Below are 27,490 nucleotides of genomic sequence, written 5' to 3'. Positions count from 1 at the left end.
GATAAGACCATTTGTCTCATGCCTAAGTCTCTGCCTACAGATGACACTGTATATGAGAGCCTAATCCCACATCAGATTACTGCAGAAGGCCTTTGGGTGCAGGCAGGTTTGGTAAGTCTATGTGTAGCCACAGATTTTGACTGCTGGCCTGAAAAGGCTGCTGAGAGTATCACATCCTGAAAAGCGTACAGAGACCACAGAATGCAAGAGTAATGTACATATGTTTGCATTTCTTGAAAGCAGAGGAAAATGACTTACCTTTGAGAGTCCTCAGTAAGGAACTCTTCTTCAAGTAAAACCAGAGAACTTCGGAACAGTGAGTATCTATTATGTTGTTAGCCTACCAGTTGAGTATCATGTTGTTATTATCAACTCTTAAAAGTATGACGACCTTAACTGCTTATTTGGTGGCTTCAGCTAACAAACAGATGTTGCTACTTTTCATTCATGACTACATTTAACTATATCAATTACAAACACTTCAGTTACAGTCGCAGTTTGAAAATTTTAAGTACTTACCTTTCCTCTAAATCACTTACTTGCTTGTTAAATCTCCAATATACATCATAAATTTTATTTTATTTATTTTTTTTAAATCTGGGAGCATTAGAAGTCAGAACACAGCACCTTTCTGCATTTGAAATACAACCACAACACATGCTAATTATGCTGTGATAGTCAACAGAGTTAACCTGCTGATCAGCTCTTGTTCCTTTTTTTTTCCTTCTGGTTACTTGGACTGGCAGAGTACTAATATATCAGTTAATACAGGTCATCTTTAAAAAATGTTTGACCATAAACTCTCTCACTTAATTTAGGAAGAAACTAGTGCTGTCATACACTCGACCTTTGACAGATGAGACTTCTTTTAAAATCCCAAACCAATAATGTGAAATTGCAGGGAAGCCAAATGTTTAAAAACATTTCTGTGAAAGTAGAAGCCATTAGTCCAAGCCACAATGTTTTTCATCTTAATAAAGATCAAACTTGCAGCAAAAAAGACAAACCACATCCTTGAACGTATCAATGAGAGCATAGCCAGCAGCTTGAGGGATGTAATTCTTCCCATCTTTTTGGCATTTGTCAGACTGCATCTCAGCTATTGTACACAGTTTTGGTCTCCCCACTACAAGTAAGATGTTGACATAAAGCAGTGAGTTCAGCAGAGGTCCACCAACCTGATAAGGAAATTGGTGCACACTGTGTAAGAGGAGAAGCTGAGAACTACTTTTTTTCCCCCAGCCTTAAGAAGAGAAGGCTCAGTGGCAACCTTATTGCTGTCTGTAACTACCTGATCTGAGTATACAGATAAGATGAAGCCAGACTCTTCTCAGAGGTGCACAGTGATCAAATAACAGCAAAGGACACAAGTTGGAACAGGGGAAATACTGGTTAGATATTAGGAGAAACTTTTTTTTTTTTCTCCTGTGTGGGCAGTCAAAAATTGACATGGGTTGCAGAATCTCTGTTCTTGGAGGCATTCAAGTCTCAGCTGGACCAGGTAGGTCAGGACAGTGACAGACCTGCTTTGATCAGGGCTATAGCCTAGACAACCTCTAGAAATACCTTAATTATGCTATAATTCTAACTACAAGCAGATTTCAGATGACTCCTCAATTCAGCGGTATTTTCAGACCCCAAAATGAACAGAAATTACTTTGCTCTTCTAGGAGGAGACCTACACTGGACAGTCCATAAGTTCCTCTGCATATGAAAATACATATCATTTTCAATGTACACTGTCAAGTAATTCAAACAAAGCAGTATTAAAGCTAGATGTCTGGATTGCCTTTTCTAAATATGTCAGACCAAGGAGGAAAGCAACTCAAAATTATGATAATTTTGAATTTTCACAAATGTTCTTTGGCCCTGCAAAAAACCCTACAGATCGAGAGCCAGAAAAACTAGCAGAGAATGCTCCACTTAAAATCAACCAGGCAGTAAGCAAAAACAGATTAAAAGCTTCAAAATTTTGCCAGATGAATGCATGATGTTTGTCCTGAGGCAACTGAGGCAGTTTGAGAAGTAGTGACTAGAAAGCAATGTCTATTATGAATCTAATAATGTCTGCTGTAAACTACTTTGAAAGGGTAAAGCAGGAATTGATGTAAACCTACTGCTCATCTTTAAAATAAAAATGAGGTCTTCTTTATGGCATCTAGCTGCTGTTTCATAGGCTTAGGAGCATCCAGAAAGTGACACTTTCCTTTTAATGAAATACAAAGGCATCAAATGATGCATATTTTCATACTACAGTTACATTATTATATGCATAAATCTTTGAGGAAAGAAAAATCAAGCAGATTCCACAAGCCTGGTGGAACATACACAGCATAAAATGGAATACAGAATTATAACCAAAGCTTCTTTGTTTGACTCTTACAATTGTGTTTTATGAAGTCAACTTTCAGAATCAAAGCTTTTGGACCTCTGCATCAGAAAACATTTCTCAAATCTTGAAAAATTTGAGCTTATTTGGTACTTTGTCTAGTTTCTCACTTCTGTATAAAATGGGAGACATTATCTTTGAGCTAGGTTAAGAATTCATTCACTGCTTATAAATATCTGCAGAAAACATGGAAAATTATATTAATCTTTTGAAGATCACATCTTAGAGGAAAGAAAAATGTCTGTCTCTATTTGCATTTTCTTTTGTTCTTTGTCTGCTAAAGGCTAGGTGATAGCATAAATTCATGCAGTGAAACCATCTGTTCAGAGGAATTAAATAAAAATTGACGGTCACTGAGTTTCTCGATTTTTAGTTGGTGCTTGTGTCTAACTCCCTATGATCACCTGGGAACTTTAAAAGGTTTTAAGGAAATGAGCAGAAGAGAAAAATACAAGCCAATGCTTAAAGTGGCTGGTGAAGCAAAGTTTGAAAACTTTCATATGAAAGCAATTGTATATATCTAGCCCAGATTCCCCACTTTGATTAGGATTATCCTCATAATTCATTTCACTGCAACAGTTCGTGGAAACATAGATTATCTTTTCAGAAAACTTTTGGGAAACAGGATTAGGTTTCAAAATAAAGACACTGTCATTCTGAGCTGCATCTGAAGACTAACAGAGAAACTGTACGCTATATGCAACAACGTTACTTCTTCCTTCTAGACAATCCAAATCACCATTTGGGTTACAGATTTGCAGTACCTAAAACTATCAAGAAGTTATAATGTCTCTCCATATATGACATGTTCCCACGTTTCTGTATGGAGGTATGGTATCCACAGATATGACAAGTTCCTCAGCCATGATAGATAATAATCACTACATCAAAATAAAAAGATATTGAGGTCAGCTAAGTTACCAGTCATACAAAGGTCAATGCAGAGTTCCAACATACCTTTAAATCATGAAAATCCTGACAAGGTTTAACTAGACACCCTCAGTCACGGAATCGCATGTTATTCCTTTAAATACTAGAAAATGACCCTCTAAGCTAGTGCCAGCACTGGTAGCACCTCCACATGAAACAGATTTAACCTCTACTATTTTAATTCAAAACAAAGTGAAAGCAAGGACATTACATGAACCACATCCTAACAAGGGAGCAGAATTGTAAGCTGCCAAATGATAATGTATTTCCCAATTAGCTACAGTTGGTGCTGAAAGCAGGCAATGTATCAGCACTCCAGAAAAACCTGTGAGCCAGAGCCAACAAGATGGATGTGCAATATCTTACCATTTGAAAGTGGTGACTGCAGTACCTGTAATACAAGCGTGGGCCAGACAGCATTGTTATCCCCTGAATATTAAGACTATAGGTACAATCTCAGACAACAGGCAGCAGTGGATAAATAATCCCTAATAAGCTCTACCTGTGTAGCCAGGACATTTTGGAACAGATGTAAATGAAATGCAGACATTATTTATCACCTTTTCCAGGAACTCTCATTTAAATTTAGCTCCTTACATTAAAAAAAGGCTTTCCAGCCAGTTGCAAAATAAGCTATCTACAATTCAGCACAGTTTTAATGACCAGAATAATTAACAGGAATCTTCTGCCCTTCTAAGAGAGTCATGAAGCAGAACTAAAACAAGTTTTTTGTTTTGTTTCTTTCTTTCTTTCTTTTATTCTCCCCTTTTTTTAAAAGCCGCTTTCTGCAGTTGATTAGCTATGAGTAACCGGCAGCTTATACATTGAATGCTGCTTCCACATGCTTCATCCTTAGCAATCTATCAGGCTTCCTGATCATAGGAGTACAGAGTACCCAATAACTGTAGTAGTAACAACAAACAAATGCTTAAGTGAAAATTTGGTAATACCTCCCATTCTGTAAGAAATTTTTGAAATTAAAGGAGCTCTACCAGTTTCTGCAGGATGTTGAAACAGACTTTCTTCTGCTTATTTTTAGGTTATTTTGAACTTGTTCTACATTATTCAAAAATAATGAGAACGGGTAATTGGAGGAATGATAGAAACAGGACTGTTGAAATCATGGATACGATTATACATTCCTGTCCTGGTTTCAGCTGGGATAGAGTTAATTTTCTTCCTACCAGCTGCTATGGTGCCATATTTTAGATTTAGGATGAGAATAAAGCTGATAATACACCCATGTTCTAGTTGTTACAGAGCAGTGCTTGCACTGAGTCAAGGACTTTTCAGCTTCTTGTGCTGCCCTGCCAGCGAGGGGGCTGGGAGGGCACAGAACCAGGACAGCTGACCCCAAATGGCCAAATGGACATCCTGTACCAGGTGGCATCATGCTCAACAGTAAAACTGGGGGGGGCTGGCGCTGCTTGGGGATGAGAAGGGCATTGGTCAGCTGGTGGTGAGCAATTGTGTTGTGCATCACTTTTTTTTTTTTCTTATTCAACTGTCCTTATCTCAACCAATGAGTTCTTGTGCTTTTACCTTTTTTGATTCTCTCCCCCATCACACTTCAGAGGTCATGGAAGAGAGCGAATGGCTGTGTGGTGCTTAGCTGCTGTCCAGTTTAAACCATAACAATTCCTTTAATCTTCAGAATTCCCTACATCTGTTATACTTAGGATGGATCTTCATACTTCTTATACTCTTAGGCTGAATTTACAGCTTTTCTTTGTACATTGTTGTCCTGCTTCCCAATCCTTGTGCCTTTTTATTTATTTATGTATTTATTTTAACATAAAACTGCCTTCAGTTTTTCAGTATATTCTTGGCAACGCTTACAACATTGTCCAGCTCCCAGCATGACTGCTGGAAAGCTGTGGGTAAGGCATTTATTTTCCTCTGACATGTAACTTGAAAGTTGTGTCTCAAGATGTTGACCAGAATAAAATCTTAATATTCATTCTCATGTTATACAGTAAAGCCCTCACCACATCTAGTTATGTAAATTTGTTTCTTGTTTTGCTAAATACCTCCAATTCCAGTCTTTTACACATTAAATTTATCTTTTTCTTGTGTTATGCTTCAGATCTTTCAGATGTGCTAATGTAACACAGATCTATTTCATGCTATGTGTCCTTCAAAATGATCTTTTTAAAATAATAGTAAGAAAGCAAAGTCCAACCTATGGAATGTAGTTTAGACTTAGATCCTACTCTATGGCTATTCTAGTGCTCTACGTATTTACCTTCCCTCTTAATAGCTGCCCATTTATTTGGTGATAAAAATAATTTTACAGGTCTATAGCTGCCTGCATCACTTCTTTTACCTTTCTAGAGAATTGGTATTATAATTTTCCACTCCATTTTTTTGGGGTGTATTCCTACATTCCTAGTATCTCAAACATTACTGTTAATGACGGAGTAAATTATTTCAACTAATTCACTTTGTACACTGAAATCTGCATAATCTGGACTGGATTTCCCAACGATCTTGCAGCATTTATTTACTTAACTGTTATCAGGAGCTATTAGCAGTTTTCTAAGTTCCTCCGTCATTTATAATGTAGAAGACATGTTTACTACGCTGACTTTTGCCTTGGGGAACAGTGTTACATTGGTTTATACATGCACAAGATTCCTAGTGACAGATATTAAGTTCATCTGCATTATGTAAGAATGTGATCCATCTTTAATTTCTATCTCTAAAAAGACATTCAAAGCAATGTGGCATGGCTACACAGCTTTTTCAGTCATCTTACATGAGAAACTTCCCGTGAAAGCAAAACTAAAAAGGACTCCTTGATACTGAGAATATTTACAAATAATTATAAAAATCTTTGTGTTAACCATATGCTCCGCCCCAAATGCCAGGAGTGATTCTGTTTATGTGAATATTTAAGAGGGCATGATCTGCCCCAAACATTTTTGGGTTATGCAAGACATTAATTTCATTTTAGGTTTTCTGAGGTGAAACTTCTGCTTTCACATACTATGCTTTTCCACTGAAAAACTGAAGAAGGATTGAGAAAAAGGTTATGACAGTATACTTAACAGTTAGCTAAGTCTGAGACAGAAATGAGCGATTTTTGATCTGACATCTGCAGAGCTCAAAAACACCATAAAATATACACGTTCAACTATCTTATTACTGCCGTGGCACGGAATTTGTATGTTAAATAAAGAAATAGACTAGCGCATGCATTGGGTGTTATAGGCAGAGAAAAACATAACTGACAACCAGTTATAATGCTTCAAGTATGTCAAAACTTCTGGAGCCAATTCATAACAAAATATTACACACACAGTGTGTAATGATTAGCAAAATGTGTCTACATAAAATAAATGAATATTAAACAAGCAAAATGCTGAGAGCTGCCAACAGAACTGTATGGGTTAATAGGTGGTTTTTAGAAAGCCTTTTCAGACAAAGCCTCCAAGGTTATTGTGTTATCTCATGGATCAGTTGGTAAAATGTTTTGCCAATGAATGTAAGAAAGTTTAAAACTGTTGGCTTTCGCCTACCGTACCAAGATCAGTCTTAAGATCTGTTGGCAGACTTAACTTTCTTGATCCTTTAACTGAAACAACAGAAAAAGGAGAAAGGCAGTTGTTAATAATTAATAAAGAAAAAGGAGTGAGGGAAAACAACATGCCACCTTCTGGTTAATATCATGCTGAAAGTTTGTAGCATTTTTTTTTTTTTTAATATATCAGCAGAATTATTGTTTAATTTTTTCATGTAAACCATTCAGAAAAATAAATGTAACTAAACATAAAAGCACTGGAAAAAACATTACTCCAGCTCTCAGGAAATGAATAGTGTTCTACATAGCTTTGGCTGTATGCTGCAATATCTTACCTTGTGATGACAGGAATGATTAAAAACAAATAAGATTAAGGCAAATATTGCAAATGCTGGTTATGCAGCATATCACAAATATTAAACACCTGGAAACCAATTTATTAAGAGGTTGCAATGAAGTTATCTGATGACATCATACTCAAGATACCATTCAAAAAAGAAGGCATATTGTATAGGTAATGGCGACAGACCACATTACTGTACATATTACAGAAAAGACATTGCACAGAAACGAAATACAGCAGCTTCAGGATACAATGCAGTTTTATCTAGACATCAAAATATTGCACTCAATTTGCTGAAGATTTAATTATCTGTTGTGTTCCAAATACACAACAAAGCTATGATTTAGCTTCTGTTCAAAAATGTTTTCATTTCCTTACACATGAGCACATTTTTAAACAATGAACACCAAAGAACTAAAATGAAGCATGTCTTGTATCAGTCAAAATGGTATTAAACTTGTTAACAGAATGTCTTAAGAAATCTTTTATTATTAATTCAGAGGATTTAATTTCCCATATGGTTCTTTTAGTTTGTCTTCATTCAGTTTTTTTCACACTGTTTTCTAGCTTTTGCCCCTTCTGTATACTGTCTGATATTAGTAGCAAACAATGAAGTATTTGTCAGCTAACTACTATAATTCTGAAAAAAAAAAAAAAAAAAAAAAAAAAAAAAAAAAGAAAAAAGTCCCACATCGTAAGTATGACAGTGGCAGGAACACAGGAACACCGGGGCATATGAACATAAGGAACAAGTCCTTTGTAACTCCTATTTAATAAGGTTTTAGGTCAGAAGGATGCCTAGAACAGCCACTTACCATTTCAAGTCACAGAGCCCCTAAAAGAATCTCTGTTGCAATGTTATCAACTACAAAACCTGCAATGTGGCACAGGAAAATATCAGCTGGCACCTATGCTAGTGTTTTTTTTTCTCTCTCTCTTTTTTATTTTTATTTTTTTTTCCTTTGCTGTTCTTTTTGAGCCCTTGGAGAAGAGTATGGGAGCCCTTCAGGCTCTTGAACAGCCTTTTGGTATCAGTAGAAGCAGCACAACCCTCCCAGTAACACATTTCTAGCTGTCACTTTAAACAGATTCTTTAGAATAAGGTGAGGAGATCTCTTCAGATCAAACCAACATTAAAATCTTGGAAAATAATTTTGATACCAAGTCTTAGGCCTGTGCATCCATTTTAAGCACTCACACAAAGGCCAACCACAATGCTTTGAAAACATTCTATTTATTTGGAGAGCTGTCATACACTTTCAGACTGAGAACAGAGGTTACTGCTCCACAAAATCAGTGCTTTGCTAATAGAGAAAGAAGTAGCACTTATGATATAATCCCCTTTTGCTTTAAGGAAAGGACAAGCTCTGGCTCAACCAGACCTCTGAAAAAGGATTACTAACACCAATGGAAGGTTGTAGGACACTTTACTAACAGACTAGACTCTACATTGGGATATTTCAGAGGTATAAAGCCTAGCTGCATTTAACACTAAGGGAGCCTTATTAGTGCTATCATCAGAGGCTTTTGAGCTTTATAAAGAGGTAGTTTAAGCTCTTCCATTTCAATATTACAGCTATTCCTGTAAAACAGATTCTGTTTTATATGCCACAGCTATTCCCAAACTGTGGTATGTACGTATGAACTGGAAGACTGCAGATATAGTTTCCAATTATTTGTGCACAGGCTCATGCACGAGGTGGAAAGAAAGCTCCCTCCGATTCCCCCAAAGGACTCTAAACAGGCTCCATCTGAGAGCTTCTGCAGCTGCTTACAGATAAAATAGGCATACCATACTGAATGCTGCAATCTAACAGGCTCAGGATGCTGAAGGGACTGAAGCTGGGAAAGAAAGGGAGTAAAGATCTGATGAGTTGGACTATGGGCACAAGGAAATTGTAGGCATCCCAATATTGGGGAAAAAATAGGAAAAACAGAGGCACAGGCTTGCTGTTCCTGTATGGTAGGGAACATGGTGGGTAGGGGGCAAAAGTAGAAAGGAGACACACAGTATTGGGAAATGAAGTAAGTATAGTTGGGAAATCCAGAAGTTACTCCTACCACCATTTCCACCACCAAATATGAAATTTTTGGTGTAGGACATGATTGTGTGGACCACTGTCAGTAAACCAGACCTCTGAGAGTAAAGACAAAAGATGGAGTTGATTGTTTTTGTGCTTTACTGCAAAAAAAACAACTGTGCATAATACTACCAGTTATTTTTTGGGGGGGAATAAAACTAATGTTTTAATGATAAACTGATCAGAATAGGAATATTAATATGCAACCATTTTTTAATTCCTAAAGTACATATATTTTGCTATCTCTGCATTCATAATAAAGGAGGATCATGAACAGTATGATCGTGCATCTTGCTGAGAATGAGCTTTTGAAAACTATTCTAATTTATGAAAGAAGTAGAGTAGCCAGCCTCTTGCTAGTTCAAGAGGCTAGCAGAGCTGTTTGTTACCTTTACTTCTTTGCATTCATGTCAGAGGCAGCCAGCAAAAATTGTAGTACCACAGTGCAAGGTGAGACACATGTCAGGAAAGTCCCTGCTCAAAAGCCTAAGTTTGGCTGTTTAAACATATCTAAAAACAGGATGATAAAGAGGCACAGAGTTAATAGGTCAGATCTGGCAGCTAGCTAAACTGAGGACCCAGGCCCCCTGACCAGAATACATCCCATCTTGTAGCCATATGGTTCCTATCAGTCTTTCAATGAAAACACCAAGCACAACCAACCCAAACAAGCATGCTCTTGCAGCTATGACATTTCGTGGTGTGTCTCCCCCAGCATGAGTGTAGTCAGAGAAAAGATTATTCAAAATGAAGGTGACTTCATCGAGCTCTTTTTCTATTAGTCAGCTTTTGGCTCCAAAACACTTTGGAATATCTGTCCCTGTCCTTCACTGCTAAAACATGGATTTAAGAGACGAATATTTAAATACCCACTCAGATAACATACACACAAAGATCATGGATGTTTGGCTTCTGGGGCTAAGAGCCAACTTGGGACAGCCCCCTTCCCTTGGTGGGTTCAGGTGAAGCACCCTCAGACAGTGCTGTGCTTTTCCCAGGGAGCTGCTTTCTGGCTGAGCCTAACTTTTGTTGAGCTACAGCTCCTACCACACCAGCCATACCTGTGCCTGGCCATGATCCTGCTGATTTGGACCCAGACTCATGGACTGACATCTTCACCTGGACCTGCCTGGCAATCCCGGGCTGCGTTTGTCCCTGCTCACCCTTCCCAGAGCTGCCCTGCTTCCTCATTTAGCTCCTGTCTCTGTGGCCCATACGGAGCTGCTGGCCCCTGCCATTCTCCAACAGTGAGCTCAGGCCCCCTCAAACCCCCAGCCTGCAGGGAGGGCTGCCCTGCAGCTCCCCTTGAGCCACACACCATGGCCCAGCCCCAGCTCTCAATTTCTTACCCTCCACCAGCTCATAATGCTCCCTGTTCCTTGCTAATTCCTGACAAACACATCCTTTCTCAAGATCTTAAGCAAGCATTAATTTATCTGATCTGAAACTTCCTCACATATTGGAAAAGTGGTAAAATGCATCTTGTGTTCAAGGATCTCTTTAATGTTTAATTTGCTTTCTGACTAATAAGCATTCTTTTTAATTTAACGTAAATAAGTAGAAATGGTTATGCTGGCAGAGTCATCAATAATCAAGTTTCAAAATAAATTACATTGTTTTCACACACACAAAGTTTTGAAACATACATATCCTTGCAGAAGACAAGCAAGTAATTTTCAAACCAAGTCAAATCTCTTCAGCTACTTTGCAGTTACCCAAGAGGTAGAAAAGAGTGACTGTTAGAAACTTCATAATATTCTTCTTGAAACTAAACTGTATAAAAACATTTCATTTAGGAAAATGGGAAGTTGGCCTGGCATGGGCCGAAACCCAGCTCATGTAACCAGTGGAATAAATCAAGACTGTAGCACTTAGAAGTCATAAGAACTAGTATACCTGCCATTAGGCACCTGTTCCAAAGCTCATGGAAATCAATTGTGGAAGTTTTTACACTGCCTTCTCTAAGATCTATAGTCTTAAATGTATTTGGGATATGAACTGCCAACATGAAGATGATTTCTTAAGAATAAACACAAATGAACTTCCATTTTAAAACACATTTTAGAAGTCACTCTCCTGTACATGGACTGATGAAATTCTTTCCTTCTAGTCTTTGAAAGAAGTCTAAATAATCCATTTCATCTTACACAATGAAGTGAAATGGCCTCTCAGAGATACATTTCCTACTGCTCAGTGTGTTTTCAACTACATGCTTCAATATGAAGCTGCATATGAATGGTTAAAGAAGCAAGGGACAGAAAACCCATATTCCTAGAAGCCCATGAATATTATTTCCTTAATTAGATGATAAAAATAAAGCTAAATATGACTGGAATGGGTACTGTTCTGTAATACATTGTATAGTAATTAACTCCAGCATTGGGTGACCATTTATACTACGAGGACTTACAAAGCCTCATAGTTTTTTAAAATTTGGTTTTAAAGATACAGAGCCCTCAGGTCGCATTGCAGAGTTAAGGTAGTACGAAGCCCTGACTTTTGAACTCCAAATCACAAATGAGATCTAAATGCAGTTTGACATTCCCTGTTGAAAGAACATGGCATGCATAAGTAAGAATAAGCTACTCTGATGGTATTGAAAAATGCTGATCTCCACTTTCCTTGATATGATCTGAGATTTTTATAAGCCAATCAAATACCGTTATATGGCATGCTGTACTGTTCTCATGAAGCACTTTAAAAAGAAAAGTGTTTTCATTAATGTTTTTCATTTTGCCATTTTAAACAACTGTTATTTCATATATATATATTACTATATCTGGAATACATTTTATTTACACACCAGTGTTGCTCCTCATATTGTTCCCCTTCCAAGGAACCAAGGATAAAGTTGCTCACCAGTGTGCCAGCATGAGTATGGTATTTGTCATACAGACTACTATCCTCCAGCTCTTTGCACTTTGTGTATACATTGTGCATACTCAGGGCCAGCATCTGGCACGAACTTCACTGCCAATGAAGACCTAATACTGATGTGGCCTGGTAACTGTAGAGAAATGAAACTACTCAGAGCATTCCTTTTGTTATTTCAACTCTGTCTGCTGGTGATGTAGACATACCCCGTGAGAACCTCATTGGGCAGCAACTTGAATCATTTGACTCAGCACACAACTGTTCTTTCTGTTTCTCCTAAATATCAAGGATAAAGCCTTGGCCTATCTTTAGTAAACATACATGGTGGCTGATTTTACAAACACAGACATCATGGGACTCTGCAGAGTGCAGCACAATTCCATTACGGAGCTCGTGTGCCATGATCTTTAAAGAGATCAAAGGCAAGAGTAGAAGTAGAAAAATCCTGTCAAGTGAATCCATAACTACAGATTTATTACATGAGGTAGAAATGTTAATCAGTGCAAAGACTGATGTGGCTGTGAGGCTGTGCTGATAAGCATAAGGTAGTTCCACTCACAAGTTCTTGGAGGTCACACTTTTGAGGTCAGCTACTCCAGGTGTTTATTCTGAGTTTTGACTAGTTTTACAGTAGGTATGCCAGAGCAATTTTTTTTTTTTTTAGTTTCGCATTCATTTAAAAATAAATAAATTACTATCAGTCACAGTAAAAGTAACTTCTATTTTAAACAGCGGTTAATTTTGTAACATTTACTGCCTACAAAATTGCACCTGATTTCACATTTTAAAGACTCAAGGCTTGGAAAACAACATGAAAGGCTAAAATAGGAAACATTCGTAAATTTGTCAGTTTCCCCCACTGACTGTTCTCTGAAACAGAAAAGCAGAAGAAATTGCAGAGCAAATTAACTAAAATGTATCTAAATTAGGTATTTTGGATCAATAGCAGAACGAAAACATCAATTTTAACTGCAGAAAATGTAAGATGCTAGTTCACTCATAATTTTAAAACTAAGCATATGCATATATGTTTACCAAGTCAGTGATCTCTTAGTTTTCAGTAAAAAGAGTTTTTGGCATGTCTTTGGAGAGAAGATCAAAAAGCTGAATCCCAGTGATCTGGGTGATAAATGGTCTAATTATACTGGTGTATTTTTTTTTTAAAATCCCTTATGGCAAGTTTCTGAGGCCAAGCTCAAGAGTTTGAGCTCCTAGTGTTATACCAATACTATTATAGAACTTCAGTATTTCCATGTCTACAACATTTGGGTTTCAAATAATACAAGGAAATACATCTTTGTTTCAGAACAACTATTTTTGTTTTAGTTCTTGATGTATCATGGAAACACTACTTTCAGATTTTTGTCAGCTAGTAATTACTGGGCTACATTCAAAGTAAAAAGGATTTGAATGGCGTATTTGTGGGAATTTGTTACCATAACTAAGGAAAAATATCTAACCAATACTTACCAAACTACAAGGTAAAGAAATGTGATATGCATACCACAAACAAAATGAATGCATCACAGCTACCCCTGCGTACTTTCTATCACACCTAGAAGTCAACTACCTAAAACAGCTCTAAGCAATGAAGTTTAAGACAGTGAACTCACATTAAAGAGATCAATGCAGACTAGGCACTTGCAGAAAAAGTCTCTAGAAATGTGCTGAACTCCATATTCTGAAGGACTATGGGTAAGATGGGAAACATTTATAAATTTTTAAATGGCTGAGATTTCACTGCAGGGTTAAAACAGTTGATAAACTAATATTTTTATTTGAGATTATGTTTCCATTGCAAATTACAGCACTTAGGCACTGGCAGGCTCTAACAGTTAAAATTTATCAGCTCCATATTGCTACTTTTCAAATAACTTATCTATGTGTACATATGGATTATATATATATATATATATATACATAAATTATAGGGACTTCATTAAAAAAAAAAAACAAAGCCTTTTAGGAAAACAGAGAAACAAGTCTCTAACAAAAATGCTGAGTCCATTTGAGACATGGGATACGCCTGCACAATGTTGACTATTCCAGTGTTTACATACTCTTCACTTCAAGATGCACCATGTACAAATAACTTTTCTTTAAATGAACAGACTTTGAATTTCATTGTGCTATATAATAAGCACTTTTCCAGTAAATTCTTCTCTTCAGAACTGTGACTATACGCTTCACTTCTTAGGGATTAATGAAACACAGTGATGTATGACATGAATGGCTTATACAGACTGCAGGAAGAGAAGCCATCACCTTTACCTGAAGTGGGAGACTTGCAACGCTCTAGCTCCAGGGAAACTGGACTGTCACTGAGTTCAGTCAGGCCTGAAAAAATGGAGTTAAAAAGTTAAGTTACAATCTAACAGGGAATGCTTCAACTTTCTCGGCTGATGATATTCTACACTCTAAAGTCAGTTTGGAGAACGGAATGGTGTGAAATGTGAGGGAAATACCTATTTCAGAATAACTGCAGTTTTCAGGCTGTCACTACAGAAATTTAGGTCTGCTTAAAAAAAAAAAAATCACATGTTAGCTCAAATTCATTTTCCCGAATGCCTCAGGCTATAAAGAGTCACTTTACCTAATGGCCCAAAGCAAGTAAATATAGTTTAAAATTTAAATGTCTGCAATGTCGATCAAACTCAGTCTTCCCTGTCCAACTGACATGGAATCATCTCTATGCTTTCACGTGCTGTGGAATGCACAAAGGGAACCATAAAACAGGGTGGGGAAGGACGAAAAAAAAAAGGTAGTACTGGTGAAAGAAGAGAGTGAATACAAGAATATCACCACTACAATATCAGGATCTTTTGTATGAATTCACACAAGATAGCTCATTTTAAAGAGCACATAGGTGATGGTAATGCTGTCTGAATATAAGAAGCAGTTTTTTAACAAGGTACCTTACACATTGTTTATAAAGATTTGTGAGGAACTCATGTGCAGCAGTCTACCATGGAGAACAGCAGCAAGCAGCAAGTAATGTAAGCCGAGTTTATACTGCTTAAGCATGGGCTTGTGTCTGTGATCAAGCTAAGACCCATCTTTAGCACAGATTACATACATGAGTTTCAACATGCCTTCTGGGCATGTCTCGTGCTACCCTTTACCACGGGCTAACTGTTGAGTGGGTGAGCTGGGTAGGGCCATACCTATTCAAATATGCTCTTCATATGTAACCCATTGTGCCCTGTGGCCTATATCATTTGTGACAAGGAGGCTGCTTCGGACTGGCAGACAGCCGAGCACCAGATATCCATCTGCAAGCGACTACACTCACAGCACTCAGGTCGTAGAGTATAGTGAGCATTAGCCCACATTCAGATGCACATCACTGTAGTACTGACAGTGTGTTTATGCACAGTGCTTATGCTGATGTATCCTGGAAGTCAAACGTTCTATCTGGACTTTTCAGTATGCTTTAATCTGGCACCAGTCCTGCCACATGGTATGTTTTTAATTTTGTATGGCTTCTGGACATTAAACCTCAGAGACTTCACCTCTAAAATTCATCTAGACACTTGTTTAAAAAAAAATAAAAAAAAACTCTGGTACCATTCAGTCATTGAAGTCTGGTACCATAGAAGGTCTCTTTGTATTAAAAACAATGAGTTCTCAATGTAGATATTGGTATTTTTATTACAGTGTAATTTTGAACTGTGCTGAGAAATGGGAATATCCAGAGCCTGATAAGCAGAATAAAAAGCTGCCACCACTAGCTAAGCTATGCCACTGCTAGAAAAACATTGAGAACACAGCATCAATTTGGCCTGTCAAGTAGTAATACCATATTTGCTCCTGACTCTTAAATGACAGATCACAATCCAGATATTAATGTCAAAACCCCCAAAAATGTATTTCAAAAAAATTTAGTTGAATCATTTTTCATTCAATTTAGAATCTGTGGCAGAATTTTATATTGTAATCAGTTGTGAATCTAGTTACTTTTGGAATTACAACAGAATTCAGGAACTGCAAGCACTCAGGGAGCCTCTCTATGTATATCTTTCTTACAGCAAATCTTACACCTCACTTTGTGGTCTCTGTATGTACCTGCAGATTTGGGACATTTGATTTTTGCAGCAGCAGTTTCTGTAAGGTATAGTGCAAGTTTGGTTCATTAATATATCAGAGGCCTCAGATAAATAAAATTAAAAATTTAACTCTGATTCTTTTCTAAATGCAGTGTTGGAGTTATAAAAACTTAAGACTATGGCTATGATGTTATGATTAACAAAATCCTTCAAAACTACATTGAGTTACTATTGGTTACAGTTACAATGCCAAATCCTAGGTCATATTTAATTCTAAATAAAATTTCTTTTTTTGTGAGTTCGAAGAGACAGTATTACAGCTCAAGCCACATTATGGTGCCACTGATTTATGTAGGAAATCTGCCAAATACACCACTGTTCTGAAAAACAAATAGCAACTACTGTGAGAATACCACAAGCTCTTTATGCTTGGCAACAGTTCAACAGCTTACTACAGTAAAGATGCATTTCATATTATGGCATTTTAGAATGGTGAATGCAAACTTCTCTACAGATCTAAACTTGTTGTCAGGACCCTATAATCTCTAATAATGTCCACCAGCATATGCTTAAAACAAACAAACAAAAAGTGCAATAATACCACTTATGCTTAGTGTGGGGATTTACATGCCCTCCACAAGCATGCTGTCTTAGTCTCTCTTGGACACTTAGATTTGCTTAAGAACTGACGCTTGTAGATTTTGCCCTGCCATAAATCTTTCTTGCTTAGAGACATTGAGTTCTACTCATTATTCAAAGTTTCTTTTAATCTTACTAAATTAACAATCCCAAAGATATTATCTGACAATGACTTGCACAATCAAATCATTCACTGAAAGGAATAAACACATGTTCGTCAATTTTTAATATGTTACCTTTGATTCCATTAAATGTTGTCATTTGTCTCCCTTTGAGATAAGAAAGGAAGTACTCAAGCTCTTCTATGTACTAGTGCTTATTTTCTACTGTCATTTCCTTTATAAGGAAACCATGTTAAATCTTTTTAATAATTACTCATCTGCAAGTATTTCCGCACAGCTCAGTTTCCCTTGAATCTTTGAGAGGCTACAACAGCTACTGAAGTTGCATTAAAAAAAGCAACAAGTTCACTTCTTGCTTTGAAGTTCTGTAGGCCCAATCTGCGTCCCAAGATATTTTAGCTAATTTTAGCAAAAATAACCAGCAAATTTTGAGTCCAGGTAGATCAAGAAGAATGTAGCGGCAAAACTAAAGGCAAATAATTGAGATTGGGAATTTAAAGAACCACCTGTGAAAAGATGTACCTGTTGACATTATAATGAAGTTGATTTTTGCTTTGAAGAAATTATAAACATGAAACTTATGCAATATCTAAATATATCTTATGAAGCATAAATCAATTTTAGTGGCATCACACAGACACTTTTCAAAGTTTACTGGTTGCCATCTCCTTTTTAATAAAGAACCAGAAACATAGTAAAGGATCAAAAATGCACTGTCTAGTATGAAAAAAATTTTATGAACTCAATTTAAAATAATTTTAATTTAGAAATTTTGATCTCTATGATTACACAATTTAGACATAATTTACTTAAAAATCCATAGCCATAATATCTTTAATTAAACATTAATAAATTATAAGCAAATTCTAATATTCACGAGCCAATAAGTAAACTCAATGTTATCTTAATCCATCGTCTTCACACTGAATTACCATAATACAGAATCACAGAAGTTGGAAGGGACCCACAAGGATCATCGAGTCCAACTCCTGGGTCCCCCAAGGACCACCCAAAATAAATAAATAAATAAAAATCAGATCATGTGTATGAGAGCACTGTCCAAATACTTCTTGAACTCCTTCAGGCTTGGTGCCATGACCACTGCCATGGGGAGCTTGTTCCAGTGCCCAAACACCTTCCCGGTGAAAACCCTTTTCCTGATATCCGGCCTGAACCTCTCCTGTCACAGCTTCAGGTCGTTCCCTTGGGTCTTATTGCTGGTCGCCAGAGAGAAGAGATCAATGCCTGTCTCTCCACTTCCCCTCATGACAAAGTTGTAGACCTCTATGAGGTCTCCCCTCGGTCTCCTCTTCTCCAGGCTGAACAATCCAAATGACCTCAGCTGCTCCTCATACGTCTTCCCCTCCAGACCCTTTACCACCTTTGTTGTCTTCCTTTGGACACTCTCTAAGAGTTTTATATCTTTCTTATACTGTGGCACCCAGACCTGAACACAGTAATCAAGCTGAGGCCACACAAATGCAGAGTAGAGGGGGACAATCACTTCCCACGATCAACTAGCAATGTCATTCATGATGCACCCCAGGACATGGTTGGCCCTCCTGGCCACCAAGGCACCCTGCTGGCTCATGTTCAGCTTGGTGTCCATCAAAACCTGCAGCTCTCTTTCTGCAGGGCTGCTCTCCAGCCTCTCATCCCCCACTCTGTACGTATAGCCAGGGTTGCCCCTTCCCAGGTGCAGAACCTGGCGCTTACACTTGCTGAACTTCATATTGCTGGTGATTGCCCAGCCCTCTAATTTGTCCAGATCTCTCTGCAAGGACCACCCTCAACGGAGTCAACAGCTCCATGCAATTTGGTATTGTCCACAAACTTGGCCAAAAAACCTTCAAGTCCTTCATTCAAATCGTTTATGAAAACATTGAAGAGTACTGGTCCTACAATGGAGCCCTGGGGATCCCCACTAGTAACTGGCCACCAGCCTGATGTAACCCCATTTACAAGAACCCTCTGGGCCTGACCCATCAGCCAACTGTTCACCCAGCTTGTTATGCTTTTATCTAACTGTATTCTTGTCGTTTTGTCCAGGATACTGCGAGAGACAGTATTAAAAGCTTCACTGAAATCCAGAGATTACATCGACTGGCTTCCTTTGGCCAACTAGCTGGCTGTACTTGTTGTAAAAGAAAATTAAGTTTGTTAGACATGACTTTCCCTGTGTGAACCCATGTTAGCTCTAACCAATGACTGCATTGTCCTTTAGGTGTTTTTCAGTAACTCCCAGAATAATCTTCTCCATGATTTTACCAGGCACTGAAGTGAGACTGAAAGGACTGCAATTATCAGGATCTTCTTGCCTTTCTTGAAAAGTGGGACCACATTTGCCAGCTTCCAGTCAACTGGGACCTCTCTGGATTCCCAAGACTGTTGAAAAATAATTGAGAGAGGTCCTGCGATAACATTAGCCATCTCTCTGAGTACTCTGGGAAAAATCCCCTCAGGCCCCATGGACTTATATGTAGCCAGGTGAAGCAGCACATCCTGCACAAGTGCAGGATTAACTGGGAGTTTATTGTTCCCACAGTCACGGTCCTCCAACTGAGGGCAGCTGGGGTCCCAGAGCCCATCACTGGTGTTGAAGACAGAGGTGAAAAATGCATTAAATGTCTCTGCTTTGTCTATTTTTCCTTTATATTTAAAAATGATGCATTCTTTGGAAATGACAGCTAGTTTAGAATGTAGCTGGTGACTTAAAACTCAACCTAGATTAGCTTCAACTGTATTGTTAGGTGTGATTTAGTGTTAATTACTAAAAATTAATGACTCATTACACAGTATTGTGTCCTCCTTTCAGAGCAAGGTTACTTTTACTCACATCCTCTCAAAGTGAAGGCCTGAAGGAGGAATAAAGGGTTCTCAGTGAAAAGTTTTGATTCTGAATATTATTCTCCAATGGATAAACATCCTTTAAGTTGTTGCCTTTTTTGGATGCTTCAAAACACTATTTATTTTCTTGTTTTACCAACAGATGGTATGAATTTCTAGTAGGAGATAAGCTGACTTTGCAAGTTGGTATTTTTATGTTCTGCTGCAAATACAATCTCTCTAGATGCAGCACGTGTATTCGTTTTAATATTGGAACATGTTATCTACTGCTAGGTAATAACATGTACAACTTGATTTCAACTGGATAAAGAAAAAAAAGACAGCGCATCTCTACGCCCATCCCAGTTCAGCACTACTGCAGAGAGATTTTATTTGGTTTGGCACAGTCTTGCTACAAATGAAGATAGCTGCCAGCAAATGCTATAGCAAATAGAATGGAGCCATCAACCCTCAAAAACTTTCTCCAGCCGTCTACTTATTTCTTCTCTTAGCCTTGTATTTTCCTCAGACTACTCCTGACAGGACAATCATGTCTCCAGTCCCTCTCATTATAATATGCCTAGAATTGATTACATTGCTCCTTTTAATTTCATCCCTTCTTCCTTCTCCCCTCCGACTTCTGCTTCCCAAGCTGGCGAACGTGCTGCCTTGATGCTCTAAGCCCACTCTAAGCCCTTTTGAGCCTGCTTTACACATGTATATATCAAGCTTTTTTATATCAAGCTTTCTACAGATTTATTGGCTAAATTTCATAACATTTTTTTTTCTGCTTCATATATCATATGCCCTTGACATTGCTGAACATGCCTTTCCTTTGTCAAACCTTGTCTCCAAGATACTGCTTCTTTTCCCTATTTGACGCTTTCTTTCACTCTCCCTCTTCAGTTGCAGTTCTTTTACTCTCCCTGTTCAGTTCCCAGACTGAAACATCTACCCTTTCTTCATCTCTCTGTCCCAGTATGAGCATTATCTTTTTTACCCTAATGATTCATAAAAACATCTCTTCTATGATTCCTCCCATCCAAGTTAGAGTAGCATACCTGTGTTTCTAAAATTTACTCATAAACGTCCAGACATGAACTTATCACCACTTTAAACTATTTTTTATCCTGTGAAGTCTTTTCTGTCTTCACTACTTCAACATCATAAACAGTACCAGTACTCTAATCCATAGTGCTGGTTTCACCCTTGGAACATCACACTAACTCTCAGATTCAGGCTGGATACAAACTAGACAGTTTCTTGCTGCAAATCAGCTCCAAAATGATTGATAGAAATATCTTGCTCATTAATAATCTTTTCTTTGGCTTCAATGAATACAAGTCTGTTTCTTTCAAACTGACTCTCATGAAATTATCTCCTTGGTTCATTACTTTAATTGAATCAAACCCTGCTATGTCTTCCCATTAACTTCCCATTTTTATTCATATAATCCTCAATACTTTAGACCTAATGCTTGTTATCTATCATATGACTGTTTCTGCTTTTGTCTTGATAATATCAGCTTCAAGCATACAATTTCCAAAAATAATTTATTTTTATTTTCCCATTATTGTCCCTTACAAGTATAAGCTTGTAATCAAAATCCTAACTGCATCCTCAAAACCCCTCTTAAATCTCCTATCTCACATTAGATCTGTAGCACAGTACAACTTGAGAATGACTTAGCAACTGGAGATGCTGTATAAATACTGCTCGCTAGCTGAGATATTTTACGCTCTGACACATTCTTGCCCTGTTCTTTGTCTTAGTGTCTGGTGCATCTTTCAGATCACACAGTACATATTCTGTATGTATGTACATACTCATTCGATACTTCAGTATCAAAGGGCAAAAGCAACAAAACAGTTTTTAAGGAAAGAGATGAAGTTGTCAGTGATAGTGCACAAGAGTCAAACTCAGAGTCTTCAGTTATGATGTATCCAGAAATATTTTGGGGTTGAAGATAGAAACTACTTTACAAATTTTCAGCTCTGAAAACCTGTGGTCTGTGCTAGTCATTTTGGATAAACATGCTGGTCTTTTTTGGTCTTAGTATTTATTCATTTTAGCTTTTGAGGAAACCCCCAAACCTTTGACTGCAGTTTGTTCCTTGCGTTCTCTCTTACAGACTTGAAATTAAAAAGACCTGACCAATAATGTTTAAAACATTATACACTAGTCCTCTTTATGGGCTGCTAGTTTTTTAACTGGCCTGGTCTTTTAACTAAACAGGCCACCTTTTATGAAGTACTATGAAATAAAATCATAGAAATCAGTTCTTAAGTAATCAGTCTAGAGAGACAGAATAGAATTTCGTGTGAACGTACAAATGCATTTCAATAACTATATGACTCGGTACTGATGTGAGATGCTAAAACAACTGTCACCTTTCTTTATTTTGCCTACATTGAGTATTCAATGTAAAATTGCCTATCCAGTTGTTCTGTGAAAGCTACTTTAAAAAAAGAGATGAATAAGAGGCATCCTGGAGACCTAATTACATATAAGCACTGCAGTTAATTAAGATGCATACAGCTCGTTGGCTGAACAGTCATTTTTGCAAAATTAATTATAGCTTTGTTCATCACATTGTGCAGTGATGAATGTTAATATTTAAATTGCATATCACTGTAATTCAAAAATTAAAAATATTAAAAACATTAATTTTCATAACTCTTTGATGTGTGTATTTTTATACCTACTTTACATTCCCCATTAAAGATCAGAGCCACTGAATGGTTCCCCAAAGCCAAATATTCAAGTACCAAAGCAAGATTAAAATTTAAAATTTCACAGCACGCAACCCAATTGGTAGACCTTTAAACCACATTGCTCTTATGAGAATACGGAAGAATTAATTAATAACTGCAACCAGGCAGTGCCATCGCAAAACAAGAAATGCTTCATATAAGTAAGTGTACACTGAAATGAAAACAAAACCAATGGAAAATATTGTCATCAAGAATGTGACATTATTGAAAATTCATTTCTAAGGCCAAATCTGCCCCATTAGTCCATAAGATTTTCTCATTGATTCTTTTGGAAGAAGAAAACAGATCTGAAGTATCTGTATAACAAGAAAATTGTCAAAATTAAGCATGGTTGACATTACAGAGTATAAGTTGCATGCATGCTGAATGTGTTTAAGAAACACATTACAAAGCACAAACACATGGGTTTAAGTCAGGCATAGTCTCATCATCATAAAGCTATTTGCCTAACCTTTATAGAACTTACTCTGATAGGAAGTACGGATCCGTTTCGTTAAATCTGGATAAAAGTTAGACAGGCCACGCATGCAAAAGTTGTCTTTGGAACATGCCAGTACACCAGCATCAGCAGCAGGCAGAGGAAAGAGAGAAAAAACAGTCTAAAGTGAAAGGAAGTGATATCCATAACCAGCATCTAGAACAGCCAAGGTGAAGAAATTTCAGCAGATGCTTACCTTCCAATTGGGAAATATAACAAGAAAAATAATCAAAAAAAGTAAAGGATGTGGGATGGATGGTGAGAAAGCAGCTGAGTATATTTCTTTTAGATGCATAGTTTCTATGAGCAATCTAGAAGTGCATATTTTTTCTTAGTGGTTACTTATACCTAGCAGACTCCATTATAGCAACACAGCTGGAATATTGCCTTAAAGGAGTGACAAATATTATCCCTGACACGTAGAAATCCTGCGTGGCGCAGTGCTGACAATACTTATTTCTAGGACAGTTAACCTCTCTACCTTTTGTACACGGGTCTGCAGCATATTGCCTATGGCTGGCTGCTCAAATTACACTGGGAGCTGCTGTGAGTCAGGCTGAACCAGAGAGAGAAGCTGAAGATAGCTTAAAGTTGCTTGTCTCTTTCCTCAGCTGTGCCAAACTTACATCCTTAACACTTGGCACAGATGAGAGCTAAACTTGCCATGATTAAATGCCTAGAAAGTGAGACAAATGGTCTTTCAGGGATGAAAGCAGGCCTGAAGACTTACATTTTATTCTCCAAATTTTACTTTCTTTTTGGAATACAATCATATTTACAATGAAAAAAAATTATGTTGACTATATGGAGAAATAGGATTTGATGATTTGCTTTAGGGTCTGCTGATGAAAATGCTGATGTCATAAAACCACTATTATTTCCTGCTTTTATAACTTTGTAGTTAGATTTAAAACACTCAACATTTTCAAACAGATTTTTAAATCTAATTCTAAAACTCCACAGCTATATGAATCACATTTCATAATTGTCTCTGACTCAAGTATGTTACAATGGAATAGAATATATAGAGTAAAAAGACTTGAAACACAGATCTTTTTTTTCCTCATACAAGTCAAGTTCTTAGATAGCCAAAAATGTCTGGCAAAATTTAAATGTGACTAATATTTCTAACACACAATGCATAACAGCTGTGAAATGCGATCCTCTTGGCATCAACTTTTAAGATGTGGTACAGCTGGATTTATTAAGTTTGTATCAGGAGCTTCAAGTCACTAACAAAGTGGCTAATTGGAGCTAGTTATGCTATCTACGTAACTTTTCTCAGATGTTACTCTATTCTCCAAACACAACTGCCTATCCAAATACCAATGGATAACATTTGGCAGAAGGAAGGTGCAGTTAAGTTTAAATTGAAGTCTTACCTATCGGTGTGAACTTACTGAAAACTGAAAAAAAAAACCCAACCAATATTGAGACTACACTTCAAGTGACTGCTAGGGAAACAATTTGCAGGTCTACTCATTACAATTTTTTAGAGACTCAGCTAAGGGAATTACTTGCTGACCTCCATCCCAAAAGAACAAACTTCCTCATACATTTTGTTTCTAAGAGAAAGCATCAGTACCTAAAGAATGTCAGGTTTCTTTTGTCAAGTTATAGAAACTCCATTGGCTGGCAAATAGACATGCATTTCAAAAGCACTATAAAAAGCCACAGGCAAAAAAACAAAGAACATCAGGCTCATAACCACGATGTTTTACTTCCTACCTGCAGCAAACTGCTTGCTTTTGCGAGGCGAACGGGGTTGACGTTGGTATGGATCACTTGATCCATATAGGTCAAGGGTTCCCATGCTCAGCAGTACTGTCTTCTGCATAAAGTCCACAACAGCCAAACCATTGCAGTTTCCAAATGCCACTCTGAAAAAAGAAATATTTCTCAGAGGCATTAGTAATACATAGTTAAGTGGTGCAAACAGTAATTACTATTTAATATTATGAGTTCTGCAAAAAAAAATTCTTCAGAAACTACTCAAAGCTTACTTTTAAAAATTCTTACAGATTTGTAATTCTGAATTTATAAAATTGTGTCCTGAAACACAGTAATTTACATTCCAGAAGGCAGACTGCCCATTTTAACTTTTGTTGCCAAATGCATTGCAATAACATCTATACGTTGCTTTACTGAATAGTGTAATTACAAAAATACTGATGTAAATTGAGACTACAAATCTGGACATAGATCTTAAAAAGTTGTTATATATCTAAAATATATCTAAAATACAAATGTATACGTATGTATATATATAGTATATATACATATATAGTATATATAGTGTATATATAGTATATAGTGTGTGTATATATAGTATATAGTATATATATACAAATATATATCTAAAATACAAATACAAATTAAAATAAAAATACAATGTACAATGTGTAAAAATACAATAAGTTGCACTGAGGAATAAACTCTACATTTTAGGTATGTAGAGTAATATCTGTTTCAGAAATTATTAAAGCCTGTTTTGTATAATATAAGAACTTTTCACAGAGTTTCGCTAGGATAAAAAATGAATGGTATCAGTCATATTTGCCAGAAGACCACTTTATACAAAGCTTAATACATCTTCATGTTTCTTGACACAAACTGACTGACAAGGAATAGAAAGAAATTATTTCACTATTTGTTTTTTGCCATTCTTGTATTTTGCTTTAAATCATACGTTAATAGAAATTGTCAGAGAAAGGATATTGAAATAAAAAAGCTTATTAGTGTAAATGGTGACAGCAATTCCTATGTTCATAAAAGACCAGATAGGTGGAGAAGTGGAAAAATAAGGGAATGAAAATTGTACCAGTATCATTCTCATCTGTTAATACTTTAGGCAACAAAAGTGATAAACACTTGCATCTTGAGAATGATTAACCTGACATTTATTAATTTTGGAAAACATGAGACAAATGAAGAGTTAATGATCTGACTCTGTGGTCAGCAAATCATCAAATCAAGAAAACAGCTCATCACTTCACAGCCTGCACTTTTCTAAACTTCTCTAAGTTCACAGACAATCATGGACATATTATTTCTTATAACTTAAAAAATTACCAAAAAAATAAGAATTTGCTCATTAATATTAAAATGCTTCTCAGGAATGATAAGAAAATCTAGGCAGACATTACTATAAACAAGCCTTAAGACAAAGTGCTAACATATTAAGTCGTTATAAAATCAAATACAAAATAAACACAATTAATTTTTCAAAATTGAGTGAATGGAATTTGTTGCTAGGGGAAGTTCTGTTCTGTCAAGAAACTTCTGTGTCTTTCATAGAAATGTCATAAAATTTTCAACAGACATTCCTTGACAATTAATATGTAGATTTGTTCAAAATTTTTAGCACATGAGCTGGTAATAATTTTTCAGAGACTTTCTTTCAGTCCAACAGAACATAATTTGAATCAAATTTAGTATTTGTATTTAACCTTGTAGCTCTTTGTATGCAACTGAAGCATTTTGTAACTTTTTCCTTTTTACTCTCATAACATCAAGAAGTTTTTGGATGATTCATTTAAACAGAAATAAAACAGGTGTTAATACTTTCAATTTGTAGCTTTGCACTGTTAAAGGTAAGCAGCATAAATTAAATAACATTTCACAACACCTGAAGACTTTAATCTTTGCTGGACATAAAAGTTTTTTTCTATATCTTTAGTCCCATTTCATGTCTGCGGTAACATGATGTACACTGAGTTCCTATTGTTTGTAATATACGGTTACAGAAATAAAATACAGAAATAAAATAAAATAAAGTAATAAAAACAATTCTGGAAGTATACACCTTGGAACACACTTACTATACTATGCTTTTCTTCTAGTTAACCTAATTATTCTTGGAAAAAAAATTATAAAGGCAAAATAACCTCACAACTAGCATGATAAAAATGACATATCTTCAAAATTTATGCTGAAGTGACACAGTTTTTCCAGATTGTGGAGCTAGATATCAGGAGAAAACTAAATCATTAAACTAAATTCTGATGAAAAGATAGGGTTGTACATTGTCAGTATAAGCACAAGGAAAAAGTTGAAGGAAACAATACAGAGGAAGAGAGAAGACACTCTGCAGAGGAAATTTAGAGAAATAGGACATTTTTGGTAGATCTTTAGGAAAAGAAACCTTAGGTTATTGGACTTTTTATTGTCTAACATGTTTATTTCTCTCCTACTTAGTATATGCTGTTTTGAAGGAGACTGTCCCATAAATTGTTACTGCTTCTAGCAAAGAAAACAATTTCACTCATGAATCAGGCACGTTTATAAAACCACTGTAAATACTAGGAGAATTGGAACCCAGAAGAGTAGTTTACATATGAGAGAATTATGTGATTATTCCTGAAGTCGGATGACTCTTTGAGGCCTAAGACCTGCAAGGGAGCAAATGAGGCAAAAACAAACAATTCACACAAGTGATAAATGAACCTTGGTATGGTAAAACAAA

General features: G+C 36.6%; 1 protein-coding gene across 10 annotated transcripts in view; it reads right to left on the bottom strand.

Annotated features, from left to right (window-relative positions):
• Positions 1 to 27,490, bottom strand: part of STXBP5L (syntaxin binding protein 5 like) — a 203,018-nt gene that overhangs the window by 30,661 nt on the left and 144,867 nt on the right. For 3 of the 10 annotated variants that reach the window (XM_040571976.1, XM_040572005.1, XM_040572052.1), the window contains 4 exons: positions 24,754 to 24,905; positions 23,014 to 23,085; positions 14,412 to 14,477; positions 6,846 to 6,896 (listed from right to left, as the gene is read on the bottom strand). In XM_040571976.1, coding sequence (XP_040427910.1) covers positions 6,846 to 6,896; positions 14,412 to 14,477; positions 23,014 to 23,085; positions 24,754 to 24,905 — 341 coding nt within the window. The remainder of the gene's footprint in view (positions 1 to 6,845; positions 6,897 to 14,411; positions 14,478 to 23,013; positions 23,086 to 24,753; positions 24,906 to 27,490) is intronic. The other 7 variants (XM_040571986.1, XM_040572017.1, XM_040572035.1 and 4 more) reach the window with 3 other exon arrangements.

Source organism: Cygnus olor, chromosome 1 (assembly GCF_009769625.2).
Source record: "Cygnus olor isolate bCygOlo1 chromosome 1, bCygOlo1.pri.v2, whole genome shotgun sequence".
Lineage (NCBI taxonomy): Eukaryota > Metazoa > Chordata > Aves > Anseriformes > Anatidae > Cygnus > Cygnus olor.
The sequence above is the reverse complement of the archived record's forward strand: the minus strand, read 5'-3'. Positions and strand labels throughout refer to the sequence as shown.